Source organism: Citrus clementina, unplaced genomic scaffold (genome assembly GCF_000493195.1).
Source record: "Citrus clementina cultivar Clemenules unplaced genomic scaffold, Citrus_clementina_v1.0 scaffold_8, whole genome shotgun sequence".
NCBI lineage: Eukaryota > Viridiplantae > Streptophyta > Magnoliopsida > Sapindales > Rutaceae > Citrus > Citrus x clementina.
In genome coordinates, this window is record NW_006262022.1 from 20,738,180 (window position 1) to 20,753,668 (window position 15,489).

The 15,489-nt window shown below is 31.2% G+C and overlaps 2 protein-coding genes across 2 annotated transcripts; one reads left to right on the forward strand and one right to left on the reverse strand.

Moving 5' to 3' along the window:
• The first annotated feature begins 768 nt into the window (after positions 1-768).
• On the forward strand, positions 769-2,442 carry LOC18035034. Its single transcript, XM_024179173.1, has 4 exons — positions 769-1,105; positions 1,217-1,277; positions 1,956-2,065; positions 2,318-2,442. The coding sequence occupies exons 1-4, from the start codon at positions 873-875 to the stop codon at positions 2,427-2,429; spliced, it is 516 nt and encodes a 171-aa protein (XP_024034941.1). The 5' UTR covers positions 769-872; the 3' UTR covers positions 2,430-2,442.
• Position 2,443: 1 nt separating this feature from the next.
• On the reverse strand, positions 2,444-9,724 carry LOC18035368 (protein saal1). Its single transcript, XM_006424318.2, has 11 exons — positions 9,549-9,724; positions 8,784-9,161; positions 8,175-8,240; positions 7,891-8,030; positions 7,113-7,239; positions 6,204-6,355; positions 5,253-5,388; positions 4,693-4,777; positions 4,317-4,579; positions 3,946-4,082; positions 2,444-3,174 (listed from the first exon to the last, which is right to left on the reverse strand). Exons 1-11 carry the CDS (start codon positions 9,645-9,647, stop codon positions 3,144-3,146), a joined length of 1,614 nt encoding a protein of 537 aa, XP_006424381.1. The 5' UTR covers positions 9,648-9,724; the 3' UTR covers positions 2,444-3,143.
• Positions 9,725-15,489: the final 5,765 nt, after the last annotated feature.

Here is a 15,489-nt window from a genome sequence, read left to right on the forward strand (position 1 = left end):
CGTAATCTACTATATCTGCTGTTTTAATTTCTGAAGTATACGAGTATGCTGCTATATAAGAATGCCGATGCTACCTCTTTATTTATTTGTTTATGGTGATGTAATTTTGTCTATCAATAAGATTGGATTAGTCAGTTTACAATTTACATGTCAGCATATGTTTCTATTATATTACACCTTGTTCCATTCCAATAAATAAATAAATAAAACTTGTTTAACATGATTTTCTTAAAATCTTTCAATGAAAAATGAAAAACAACCAATTATTTTTCAAAGAATTGTAAATAATTACTGCATAAATTTCCTTAATCTTGTTATATAATTATTTTTAAAATTAAAATTTATATTAAGTGGTGAGCACTTTCTCGGCTTCTCGTCTCAATCATTGAGAATTTAGAAGACTTTATAAAGTATAATGTAATTGAAAAAAAAATAAATAATTTAGGTGTGATAATACAGTTATAAATTTTTGTACAAATTTATTTTATATAATTTAATTTAATATTAATTTATTAGTTGAATAAAAACACAAAATAATCAAAACAAATTATGTAGAATAATAAATATTTCATTCAAGTAATTTAATCATGCCACATAATTTTTGTACAAAAAAATTAATCTAAGAGTTTATATTTATATTATTATTCATATTTAAATATAAAAAATAAATTATATCTTACAAATTTGTAATGGTTATTTTCATTTTTAGATTATTGCTTAAAAACATTTCCCCTGTGACATTTTCATTTTGAAAAACAAGTTCGAACATACAGAGCCACCCGCCCGCCCTAACTTTTAAAAACTTGTCTAATTGTCTTTAAAATTTATAATCTTACTGATTGGGACAGAAAGAGGGAAAATAATTTTGAAAAATGGATTACAGTCTAGCAGCACTGAAGCTGCTATGCGTCCAATTGAAGGACGCTCGCGAGTCTCCTTCACAAAACGCCGTCACTCTCGGCGGCATTCTCTTTCAAAGAGTCTGGCTGCAGGGCGTTTTGGTCTCGCCACCGGACGATGACGGCAGGCTGCTTCTCGACGATGGCACCGGCGTCGTTCAGATATATCTCTCCGGCGACTTCCGAATCCGTCGATGGAACACAGGTTTTTTCTTTTTTGATTTTTGTAAAACAAAATAATAATGACATGCGCATTCTTGAATTTTGTGAAAGAGAGTGGCGGCGCATTTTAGCAAATTTTGGTTTCCGTATTGCAGGATGTATGTGATGGTAGTTGGCGGGTTTGTTATCCGTACAGATGACATCCCTGTTATTAAGGTAAATTCCCACATCTCACTTCACATTTTTTCGATTAATTTTGGTTTGAAATTCGATATTAGTTTTGGTTCGGTTTAATTTGAACTAGGGTGGATTAGAAGGGAAAAAAAAAAAAAAGTAGCCTTTGTTTTCTGAATTTGAATAGGATGTAATTTTATTTTTTAATATTTAAATATAAGTGACTTTTTTGTGTCAATAAAAAATTCTTTAAACATAATTATTCGATATTTATATTTTTAAAAGTCGAAACAAATAAAGAAATTACCTCTTATAGTTTAAAAAATAAATATATGTAATAGAGATATTTTATTATATAATACCTACTTCTTATTCAATTTTTTTCATTTAAATAAAAATCACAAAAATATACATTTTCTATTCAAATATGAATTTTTAAAAATCAAATATAACTTACAAAAACAAACTAGCCCTAAATTGATTGGAAATAAAAAATGTCTAATTTAATCATATCGATGAGCTTTGGTTCGATTCATTTTTCTAATTTTTTTTTTAATAACTCAAAACTCCTGCACCGACTCACTATCGGTCCACCCTGGCCATTTTACTATTTGAATAACAGATCAACTCTTTGAAACATACTCGTTGATGTACATTTATCTTGCATGCGTGAATTGATTGAAGTGAGATTAACCAGTACTGATTGTTTTGTAACTTCAGGTACACAAGATTGTTGATCTTTCAGCATTCCCTGATAGAGAAGCAATGTGGTACCTTGAAGTTATGGAGGCTTACAAGCTGTTCTATCAACCTCTCATTGAAGACTTTGTGTAACTTCAACTTTAGAGTTCATTCACTTCTGCATCATCTGTTTGTACCCAACTCCACAAATTTTAGTAAATGAAAATGCCTACTAAATAGTTCCTCTCACTATTCTTTGTATTTCTTTTGTAAATCTTTTCAACATGTTCATTTCAAATTTTGATCAAAGTTCTGTTTGCAATTATATTCTTCTGTATTGACATTAATCATAGGTTTACAAGAAAGAGCATAACTTGAAAATATACACCATGTATTAACAGGATCTACCTGATGGATGAACCCTACATCTCTGATAGAGAGAAGTCCAAAAATTCTTCTCAAAAGTTACCAATTTTGGCTTCGGATAGAATAACCTGGTCAACCAGCAACTGAAGAGCCAAGCAGATGAGCAGAGTTTTTATCAAAAAGATCATGATTCCAGTCCTCGTTTTTCACCTTCTACATTATTCTATCAAAACTAGATGTGCGCTGCTGAAGCTAATTCATATTACAAGTGAGACGATGATTTTAAATTAATCTGAACGAGATTAAATGTATTCAATATCCCTAAGTCTATCAAATTGAAATATCTAATTGTTCACATACAGCTATCTTTTTTCCATACATTACAAAATTTGCAAATGCTAAAATTACTGCCATCACCTCACTCGCCTGTTCTGACTATATGTAACTTCCTGCTAGACTTCCAAGTAAAAATAACCAGGAGAAGAATTCATAAGCTGAACATATCTTGCCACCACCTCTATCCCACCCTTTTTTCTTTTCTGCAAAAACGCACAAAAACCAGTACACATCAAGCATCAAAACATGTTGCACAAAATATGCTCTTCCAGCTTCCACAAAGATCATCAAACTGTCTTCAATTTGCACTTGGCTACAGTCATTCAAATATTGTGCATGGACTCCAAAACCCATCAATGGTGCAAGAGACATATATAAGGTCACCCTTAATATCCACAGATTATACATTTCTGACAGCAATGCTCTCTTCTACTCTCAGCTGTGATTTCAGATTGTGAAATGCGTGAGACATTTTTATTTTACGACGAGTATACTCAACATCAGTATATAACAACTGATGCCGAATCAATCTCCGGAATATGATCTACCAACTGATCTGTTACAAAGAAAGAAAAAAACAGAATTAAGACATGAAAAGAGGAGAGTTCGAAAGGAGAAAGAATTGGAACAGAAAATATAATCTAGAGAGTACAGAGAGAACAATTCAGAATCCTGTTATTTTCACAATTATTCTGTGCTCTTCGTAGGCAAAACATAATGCCTACCTAGTATATAGCCTAGTCCTGATTGAAAAAGAAAGCCAAATCCACTCTAAAATAAGTCGTATACTTTTACCAAGTAAACCAACCCTAAAACTTCAAGTTTCCAAATAATCAAATCTTTAAAACAAATAAAAATAGATGAGCATTTTTTCTAAAACCTCTGCGAAAGGCATCTCGGTTATACAAATTACACTGAAAAGACTTCAACATTGAAAGTAAGAAAAAGAAGACATCACTAGTGCGGGCATTGCTAGTAAAATAACTTAGGTTAAATAGTTATTCAACTATGCAAAAACTCTCCTAGTTTCCATGAATAAATCTTCTATTGCCCATGAGGGGCTAACTAAATGGCTAAACCCATGATTTGCTGAGTCAAGAAAAGCCCAGACATCCAGACTGTGTTACAACAGGAATAAGCAAATCCAAGCCAGATCTTGGTAAATACCTGACTCAAAAATAGTAAAAAATAGCGATATCCATATTCCAAAAATACAAGGACATTAATTAAGAGAAAAATATTCATGAAGAGGAAAAATAAAATGCTGTTGAATGACGCACATCATTTAAAGACTTTTGAAGCACATCTATTCAGAAAAGGATCTTACTCAATATACTTATGACAGCAATCCAACAATCTGCCAACATTTGTATCATCTGCAAGATGATCTTCCATTGAATTATTTGCTTCAACACAATCCTTTGAAGTAGTCCACTTATTTATGATATTGATTATTCTTATAATCTGTTGCAAAGGTAAAGGGATACAAAAACATGGCAATAGATGGTCCTTAGAAAGAAAAACTATATTAACCTAACCAATTCGAGGTAAGTCAACTTCTTGTTTCCTACCATCTTTTGAAGTAATAAGATTCAAGTTTCGAAAATAAAATAAAATGAGAGATATGCCAAGGTTTCAACTTTTATAACCATGTTTAGAGCATTGTTACTGGATAAACTAGCACGTAAGAGAGGATACAGCTGTCACTCTAGCACTTCTTTTAAAGCCGCAAGGGATACGGTGACTAGTCTCATCTAATTGGTGATCAAGAAGATCATCTTCAATCATATCCGAAGAACTCACTAAAACTGATACATACTGATGCAAGCTTGACTGTCTCATCTCATCTTCCTGAACTTTTACCAATATCCTCGCAACAATGCTCCAGAGTGCACTCCGTGCTTCCAGATCATCTGAAGCAAAAGGAATCATCTCGAGCAGACCCTGTATGAAAGGCAGATCTGGACAGGTACAAAGGCTCACTCTACTTGTAGTAGAAATTTGAAAACTATGATACACGTATGCAAAAGATCACTGATTAGTAATTTTACTATTAAGTGCAGAAACAACTTACCCTGTGATATTTCTGAAGCTAAATCATCTATGTCAGACAAAATATTAGCCAGTACAACTACAGCAGTAACACAAGAATTGGCAACCTGCAGAAAATGTTACCATCAATGTTTGTGGTTGGTTGATTACCATCCTAGCTTATTTGTCAATGCCAAAAACAAAAGAAGCAGCAGGACCATTAACCATAGGCGTAGCATAATTCTGTCTATCAGACTAGCAGTTTGCTATTTTTATTCAGTTTACTTATCATATTAAAAATATTGCTTCTTCAGAACTTTCTAGCATCTACATTGTTATGGTACTCAGTTATCAGTTTTTTTTTTTTTAAATAATCCCCCCCCAAAACAACAACAAAAAAGGGAAAAGAAAAAAACATGCACCTCAACCCATTTCACCCAAGAAGGCCAAACCACTGGACTTGTCGACCAGTTATCTACCAATTAAGATTTTGAGTAACTCGACAAATAATGCACTATTAGAAATTAGAAACAAAAAATGAAACAGCACAACATATGCACTTTGTACCACAGCATTTCCATTTCTCAGCAAGCTACTACGTACCTCAACTTTATCAGGGAATTTGATCAGGTCACAAACTAATTGAAGAAGTTTCTTATTTAAAGTGATTTCTTGAGAATAACTGTCTAAAACGGAAAGGGCTTCAATAGAACGAAGAATGACCTCAAGAGCAGGGTACCTAAAAATACAGATAAATAAAGCATCTTATGAAAAAGATCTTACAAGTAATTAATAGTTTCTAGAATGAAAAATAAATTATTAGAACTTGACATATGGTTATCAATTGCATATGGAAGCATGAACTCATAAAACTCATATGATCAATTCCTATGATGTTAATTTTCTGCGTCATATAACATAAGTGGCAGAAGCAAGACACAACTCTAAAAAATATTCACATACCAGCGGATCAATCCATGAACCTAAGGCATTTGATTATCAATCTATCTCAAAATTCGAAGTCCAAAACCACCAAACATCTGTGTATAAGGATTTGAGAGTATGCTATGTAAGAGAGTTTAGGGTCATCAAATCAACTGATGGTCAGGTTATTTCACTAAAACCTTTTTGACAAGCACTGACCCTTTTCAGTACATAATGAATTGTTCTAGCTGAAATTTCACATCCATAATGACTTTGTTCTTTTGGCAGTAAACTGTAGGATCTTTATGCTAAAACTTTATATGCAAACCAGACGTATGAAGTCAACATAACATAAAGGTTTTCTAACATCAGTTTTGACCTCAACTAGTGACATTTTAATGTCAATCCAAACATAAGCATCAATTAAATCATTTCTACTCAAATGACGATGGAAGGCAAAATGCAAGCTCATGTCAACATTGTAAACACAAAAAGAAAAATATGGTAGAGTGGAATAATTTTACAAACAAAAATCAGATATACCCCAAAAAAAAAGCAAATATCTTCAATTATGTTGTAACATTGAAATTATCTACAAACAATTTTACTAGAATTGAAGTAAGCTTATACCTTTCAGGTATTCTTTCGTGCAGTAGTTTGTTCATTTCAAAGGCTAATAGATCAATCAAAACACTCGGTAAACCCAGCTTCATCAAAGGTGGGTGAAGAGCACGTGCAACTTCTGGCCGACTCTCTAAAATGGCCAATAACAGCCCAACATTCTGTTCAACATACAAAAGTACTTTAATTTGGGACAAGAATAAAAGTGAAACAACAATTCCACCTGGAAAAATAAATACAGTATAGAGTCTGAAGCAACGATATTTTCTAACATGTAATGAGTTTGTTTAACCATCTTTGGTATTGATTATAAAAGAACAAAATATGAGTTATTAATGCCAATGAGCTACTAACCACAACATTTGATTCAGTCAAGCTTAATTTTGAAGCAATCCCCCCCCCCCCCCCCACACAACAAAAAAAATAAAATCTTTGTAATTTGCTGCATTTGGCATTTAGATAGAACTTAATTTTCTATGTTGTGAATAATTTCTCTAATCTTATCCATACAAAAGTCAGAAGTTCCATTTAGAAGTCTTCCTTATTACCTATTTCTGGAGTCAAAATTTCTATTGGGAAATCTTTTCTTAAAATTGGGGATTTCCAATCAAAAGGATGCAATATTAGGGACATAATTTCACGTCAAAAGCAAAAAAAAAAAAGAAAGGAAAATCATGTGAAGCAAACATCAACACAAAATCAACATAAATGCTACTACATATCAGAATATGTGAAACTTTAAGGTTTTAGTAACAAGACAAGGATAACTAAAGAAAAGTTGCGCGCGCGCACATACACACATACATGCACATTTAAAAGCTTTTCGTGTTTCTGTTGTATTTGTATGCATATATAAATTTTGACACTTTACCAGAATATCACACATAAGAAAATACAGCACAAAAGCTCTTTTGTCACCTTTTCTATAAGCTGCGGATTTAAAGTATTCTCTGCAATCCATAAAACACGTTGTAAGATATGTTCAGATTGCAATTTCTCTGCCCAAATAATACATTCACTGCCTTGAAGACACAAAGTTAGCAGCCTGTATCGGAAAAGCATTTGTCAGAGAACTATGCAACATTGGACATGTAGAGTAAAATACAAGAGCGCAACCACTGTGAAGGTGACATGCATCTGATAGAAAATGTCACCATCAAGTTCATGATCAAGGCACAATCACCATGAAACTAAACAAATAAGAATGGAACATTAGATAGGTGAGCCACACTGCCTCTTCCTAGGGAACAGGATGAAAATGAAAAAGAAAATGCAATGCAAAAGAAGAAGAAAAAAATGCCATATCCTTTTGATTGTGGCATGTACATTTATGGCCCAAGAGAAGCATATGTGACTAGATATATCAACATCCGGATTTGACTGGTCCATCTTGCATCCAGTAGAAAGAGGAAACAAAGAAAAGACTGACTAGGAAATCTCATCCTCAAAAGCAACAAAAATAAGATCCTAGGAAGCAATGGCAGGAAAAAACAGCATGCAAGAAAGGCAAGCTGGCTGTAAGGTACACATTCAACAGGGCAGAAATGGAAAATAGGTATAACTCCAATATGAATAACAAAAAATAATATGTGTTTATCTGCAAGCATTATCAATAAGTAGGATACAAAAATGTGACACTAAAAATTCACATTTCCAAAGGTTGGAAGGAATCAACAGTTTAAAACTCATACATTACCGGCAGGCTTCAATCAGGCATTGGGTATCATCTAAAAACAGCTGGTCCACAATTATCTCATTCAGTCCTTGTGTAGAGACAATACGTTGCATGAGAACTTCGTGGCACGCTAGGTTTCCAATAATTCCAAGGATAATCTCCTGGATCAAAAAAGAACGAAAAGCATATCACGCAACAATCAATTACTTAAAGCATTTAAATAGTAAAAATAAATGAGTACATAAAGAATTATTTTACTTATTGTGCAGAAGTATTTCAAGAGATAAAAGGAAAGTGTGTCATACCGCTACACGAACAGTTTGGGGAATCATAAGGTTTGCCAAAAGCACTTCGAGGACTAAGTTTTCCACCTACATAGTCCAGCAAATAAATTATATATGCAGGTTGTGGTAACAATAGATGCAAGGGGCATCTTATAGCCAGAATTAACAACAACTACAGCTTCGAAGTCAGCTTCATCCAACATCATTTTTCCCCCAAGCAAATGTTATTCTTTCTAGTGGCTCATATCTGAAATATTAATGACTTTCAGGTGCATGCACAAGTCAATAGTAGACAGGAAGTTGGGCATACACCAAAATGATGAAGTAACATGCAGCAAAAAAATTTAATATAGATTATCAATTTCTTTTCGAAAAGAAAAAATGACAACCACTCATTTTTGGATAGTTCAAAGCAGGAATCAAAGATTCCGAAGGTTCTGGAGAAACTATAGTTGTATTGTACTGCAACTAATTAGTTCTATGAAGTCTGAATTTTATTTTCTACATCCAACTTATTTTAAAATCTCCTATATCATAGAAATATAGTCATTGTTACTTGATGTGCAATTAAGATCAAAATGAACCATATGAAACATTAATAAAAAGTATACATAACGTTAACTCAAATACCATGAGTTCTGCATGATTTCTGCTTGCAGCAAGATCCCACAAAACACAACCATACTCTTCCCAAACTTCTTCTCCAGCTGATACACCAGGCTGTTCAACTTTACGGCACAAATTTTCATCATCTCCATCTTGATAGGAAGATTTTTCAAAGCCATTGACAACATCCATGGCCTCAGAATTATGATCTGGGGAACCTCGAACTCTATCTTTCGGTGAAGAGCTTGCACTTTCTCCCATTAGATCAATTTTCGACCCCTCATTTGGGGCACTGTCACCATCAGCACCACAAAAGTTGTGGTCATTCTTCACATTTGGAAGAAGTTTCCGAATCAACGAGATGATGTAACTCGGATCAACAGATGTCGCAATGTCAAATAACTGAAAAATAAAAAAGAAAAAATTGAAAGCTATTGCATTAGCATCTGAATCATTCAACAACACTGCCAAAAATTCCTCTGAAGCCTAAATACATACATTTCAACTATATATTTCCAATTCCCCCCACACCCCCCCCCCCCAAAAAAAAAGGGGCTCAATATAGCCAGTTCATTTCTGCCACATAAACGTCGAATTGGACTAACAAATTCTTCCGTAAAAGCATCAATAACCATAATCTATCAATCATAGCTAATAGGAAAACAACAAGCACACTAAAACCATAGATTTCAAGACACTAAAATGGAAAAAAGTGATTGTGTATAGCAGTTCGCAGACAGTAAAGAAAAAGGAAAACAATCGGGTGAAATCAGAGCAGTTAATTGAAACCTCATCAGGCGGTGCAGGGGGATGATGTGAAGGTCCATGATGGTCTTCTCCTGCTTCTTCTTCTTCTTCTTCTTTATCTTCGAACGTCATAGTCGCCATGCTTTTTAAAGAGAAATATGGAGCGTCAATCGAAGTATTGGATTGGTTTCCCTCTTAACTTCGAAAAATATTCCTCTGTTAATGAATTCCCCCCCCCCCCCCCCCCCCCACACAAACCAAATTTTCTCTCGGGAGAATTACGTGGATATACCTCATTTCCTCCAAAATACTCAATATATGCCTTAAATTATAACACTTTTTTATTTTACACATACATATTTAAAAAATCAAAGAAAGTACAAAAATAACTTTAATTAAATCCTCATAAAATTGAACCCATATCCTCGAAGTCGGGTAAAGAGTTGAGAATACTCGACTTCAACTGAACCATGCACAATTAATAATTCAATATAAATTCTCGACTATTTCATATTAGTAAAGTAAATAATCGAAAATACTTGACTTCAATTGAAATAAAAAATTATTTGGAGAATTCTAAACTTTTTTATGCAAGTCGAGTAAAGAGTCGAGAATACTCGACCTTAAATTAAACTTGCCAAGTATTCATTTAGTGAAATTTCTTGACTTTTCATGAAAGTCTGGTAATTGGTGGAGAATATTCAACTTAAATTGAAATGAGGAGATCCCTTTTAATTAAGTCGAGTAAAAAGTTGGGGATACTCAACCTTTATTTAATCTTATATAAGTATTCAATCATAAAAAATTCTTAACTTTTCTTGAAAGTCTGATAATTATTTGAGAACACTCGACTTAAATTGAATAAAAAATTTCCTTTAATTAAGCCAGATAAAGAGTCAAGGATAGTTTACTACTAAACTTACTCTTACTCGATATATTTCTCGACTTACATCATAACTGACTAAACTTATTTCACTTCCTTACTTGACTTCCCGTTCGACTAGATACTTGACTTATTGAACTCCATTACTTCACTTCTTGCTCGATTAAATACTCCACTTTTTCTTGAAATGATTTTTCAATCGCTCATAACTTAAATTAATGCTTTAAATCCCTATATTTTGTGCAATAGTGTGTGTGGATGTGCAAGCACAAAAATGAATAATGTATGATTAAACTCATAAATCATCAGCAAATATACTTGTAATGAAATCAAATCAAACCCTAAGCATACAAAATGTTTACCTTTCAAATATACACTATCCACCACTTTATAATGTACCTTTTGAAGAGTTTATATTTATAAAAAAACTTTGTATTGGAGGCAAGAGATGAAATCATAAGAGAGGAAGAAAATGATGAAAAGAGGAAATCGTGAGAAATAAATGGTGAGAGGAAGAAAATGTAGATAAATAATTTTTTTAAGGATAATTTTTACTTTCTCCGTCTTAAGAAGGCATATGTATGTAATATGATATACATTTGATAGTTAGGGCAAATGGAGTATATTTAAATAAAAAAATCCATTTTCTCTCTTACAAAATGCTCGGCCTTTTCTAAGTACTTAGTAAGTTGATGTAGTCTCCAAAATTACCAGGATATCCCTCGTTTTTCTTGAATTTGCTTAGGTTCCTCTCTTGTAGGGATGGCAAATTGGTCTATCCAAATTGAATATCCATATATCCAATCCAATTGGATTGGATAATATCCATCCAAAATCTTCTTGAATATGGATATGGATATTTTTAAAAATATCCAATTAGATATTGGATGGGTATGGATATTTAATGGATATCCAAAATCTAATTAATTTATCCATTTAAAGTTAAAAAAATTTATATTGTTAAACTAAAATTAAAAAAAAACAACAAAATCTAATTTTCTCTTATATTAACTAGTGAAAATTTTAAATTCCTCTTATATTAAAAACTAAAGTTTCCAAAATTATCCTTTAATTTTTTAACTTATTTAATACTATTAATAATTTTTATTTTATTTTATTGATTTAATATTATAAATGGACCTCCACCGGAAAGTTGCCGGACCATCACCGGACCTCACCGGACCACCGTCGGACATCGCCGGAAGGTCACCGGAATTACCGTCGGACCTCACCGGAAGGTCGCCGGACCACCGTTGGCTTCGCCAGAAAGTTGCCGGACCTCCGCCGGACTTCGCAGGATCGCCGCCACCGGCTACCAGACCGCCATTTTATTATATATATATATATTATTACTAATATAAATATTTTATTAGCCAAATTTGATATTGGAATTTTAACTATTTTATATTATTATTTTTATATTATTATTTTTATATAATAAAAATAAAATATCCATGGATCTCCATAGCTATATGGATAAAATCCATATCCATGTCCAATATTAAATACTGGATATAGATATGGATATATCAATTATGGATAATTATGGATTTGTGTTTGGATGGATATTATCCATCCATAATTAGATATTTGCCATCCCTACTCTCTTGTAACTTTTTTCCATTTTATTCTTGAATTCTCCCGTCTTACCCTACCTATTAATACCAGGAAAATCAAAGTTCTAATTATTCATACCTATTAGTAGAAGAGAAACTAAGTCTTAATATTAACTTTTTCTTAGTGGTAGGACTCAAACCTTCAGCCCTCAACTTTTAGGATGCAGGTTACCAATGGCCCTCAACTTTTTGAATGCAGATTCTCTTATTAAGCTGCAAAGTTGATTGATCTCTTATAACTTGTTATAAACTTATACATATAATAATAAAGGTAGACTTTTAAAAATGAACATAATTTATATAGAAGTAATCTAATTTCAAAAAAAAAATTAAGTAAAAATCTAATTTTTAAAAAAAGTACAATATTCATTAGGAGTGGACATTAAGATCGGATTAACCCATACTAAACCAAAATAGAAATTTATTTAGATTTAGTTCAATTTAGATTAATCCTTTGAAATTATTTGGGTTTAAAACACAAAATCGATATGGTTCTGAATCGAATATTCAACTTGATTGGGTTAACTAAAAAAACTCAAAAAATTTCCAAGAAAATAGGTAACAAATTTAGTTCAATTTTGAGAAAAGAATTGAATTCTTCAAATTGAATAGCTTGTAACCCAAATCAAAACCCAAGAAGTTCAAACCGATACCGATTTGCCCATCCTTAATTTTCATGGAGCTAAAACTTCTTTCAATAATAAAATAATTTCATTTTTGTCTAAAATAAAGGAATTGCTTTGCATTTTATATATATCTGCTACTTTCTTTTTATGCATATGAAGAGTTTGAACTTGCATGTGTGACCCTGTAGATTTTACACTTTTATTGATAACGCAGGGATTATAACTTAAATTTTAATATCAAGTGTAACTCATTATGAATGTAAAATTATTTACTGTTATATTTTAGTATCCAATAAACAATTGTCACATATATTGGGAGTCAAATATTAAAATACTTAGCATTATACAGTAACTAGGAAATAGAACCGCGCTTCACGCGGCTTTGAAAAAATAATTTTTGTATTATCATTTTTTCTTACTTTACACTTGATGAAACTGATAAAAAATATGAATTGATTTTTTTTTAAGATGAGGCAGCCTTAAAAAATTAATGTTATTTATGAAAGTTAATTATTTGTTTGTTAACTTTAAATATATATATTAATGTGTATAGTTAAGTGTACAAAACTTATACCTTTTATAATTATTGATAAGTTCCAAATTATATTCAACATCTGTAATATTATGAAAAAAATAACATAAACATGTTAAAACATAAGGATTAATAATTTCTAATATAAACTTAAAGATTAACAAACATTAATAATTAAAAAAAATACCTCAGAGGATTGTGTTATCATTCACACGTATATCAACTAATAAAAGTTAGAAATGTTGAATGCAGTAGAAGTATCCAATGCGGTCGTCGGAAACCGGATGGTTTAAACAAAAAAAAAAAAACTATTAGCCAGCAACACAAATAAAGAAGCAACGTAAGATAAAGAATAAAATCAGAGAATATATTATAGAGTGATTTTATTCATTCCAATTGTGTGTGTACAAAACAAAAAGATGAGCTCTCATTTTATAGTTACATAATCACTCCATGAAATTAATGAAAAATTATGGATCATAATTCCTTGTGAGATAGTGGGAGTTATAGGGAAACTAAATGTTGCTAATGAGAGATAGTGGAGAGACTAAGAGATATATGTTATGAACATCCACATTTATTTTAATAAATTCATAACACTCCCCCTTAAATGTTCATTACAAAGAATATGCATCATTAAAACCTTTACATAATTGTTATTGTGTAATAACAATCAAATTAATTATGAGAAGATGAAAAGCCAAATTTAGAAGAAAATTTCTCTATTTATTAGATAATAGAGAATATACAAAGATGAGAAATGGTGATGCCACATCACCTCCTCAAGTCCCAACTTTATATATATACTAGAAAATAGAATCGCACTTCACGCGGCTTTAAAAAAAGAATTTAGTATTATCTTTTTTTCTTACTTTACACTTGATGAAACTGATAAAAAATATGAATTGATTTTTTTTTTAAGATGAAGCAGCCTTATAAAAAACAAAAAAAGCTTTAGCCAGCAATACAAATAAAGAAACAATGCAAGATAAAGAATAAAATGAGAGAATATATTATAGAGTGATTTTATTCATTCCAATTGTGCGTGTACAAAACAAAAAGATGAGCTCTCCTTTTATAGTTACATAATCACTCCATGAAATTAATGAAAAATTATGGATCATAATATCTTGTGAGATAGTGGGAGTTATAAGGAAGTTAAAGATTGCTAATGAGAGATAATGGGGAGACTAAGAGATATATGTTATGAACATCTATATTTATTTTAATAAATTCATAACACTCTCCTTGGATGTTCATTACAAAAAATATGCCTCATTAAAATCTTTACATAATTGTTATTGTGTAATAACAATCAAATTAATTATGAGAAGATGAAAAACCAAATCTAAAAGAAAATTTCTCTATTTATTAGATAATAGAGAATATACAAAGATGAAAAATGGTGATACCACATCACCTCCTCAAGTCCCAACTTTATATATATATAGATATAGATAGTTCTTGAGGAAGATTGAAGGAATAAAAATTGTATGGGTCCCTCTATGATGTGATTCTTCTATGACATCAATAATTTAAGAAATATATGTTGTTAGATCTAATTAATGGTATATATTATTTCTAGTAAAAAAATTTAATTATTTTTAATATAATGTAATGTATTAGTAAACCGATTAAAGGGTTATTTAAATTAAAAATAAAAATAAAAGAGATATGAGAAAATATAAATTTCAAGTTCTTTTATTTGAAATTAAATTTTGAACAAGTAATACTTATCCACAAGCTTTTGTTCTCTTCCACTATGAACTCTTATTCACAAGACCATTGTTGCAATACTTGTAAAGAATTCAATTTTAAAACTTAGAATCATATACAACACTAAAGTGCAAGCCTTTCCATTAATCTAAATGAAACTTTTGGTATATTACAGGATATTAGAAAGTAGATTAGTTCACAATCCTCGAATTTATTAGATATTTATTACACAATATGGTAATGCATACTTAATTAAAAAAAAAAAACTAATATAACTTCACAAGGAACATCACAATGCCATGTTATTGGCTACTCTAATACTCATGTCAATTCATACACCAAATTTCGATCTTGTTACTACATCCGTGTTCATATTCAGCAACAATATCCCAACAACGAAGTAAATAATTAAAATCATGCAACAAGAACAACGATAAAATAAAATTAAAAAATTTTGATTAAAGATCAAAATAATCTATAAATACTTAAATTTTCTGATGTCTTATTTGCACCAAAAACAATATAAAAGATAGAGATAAAAGACAATAATATTTATTTACTAACCATGCCAAATTATCGTGTTACCACAATATTTAGTTAAATATTTATT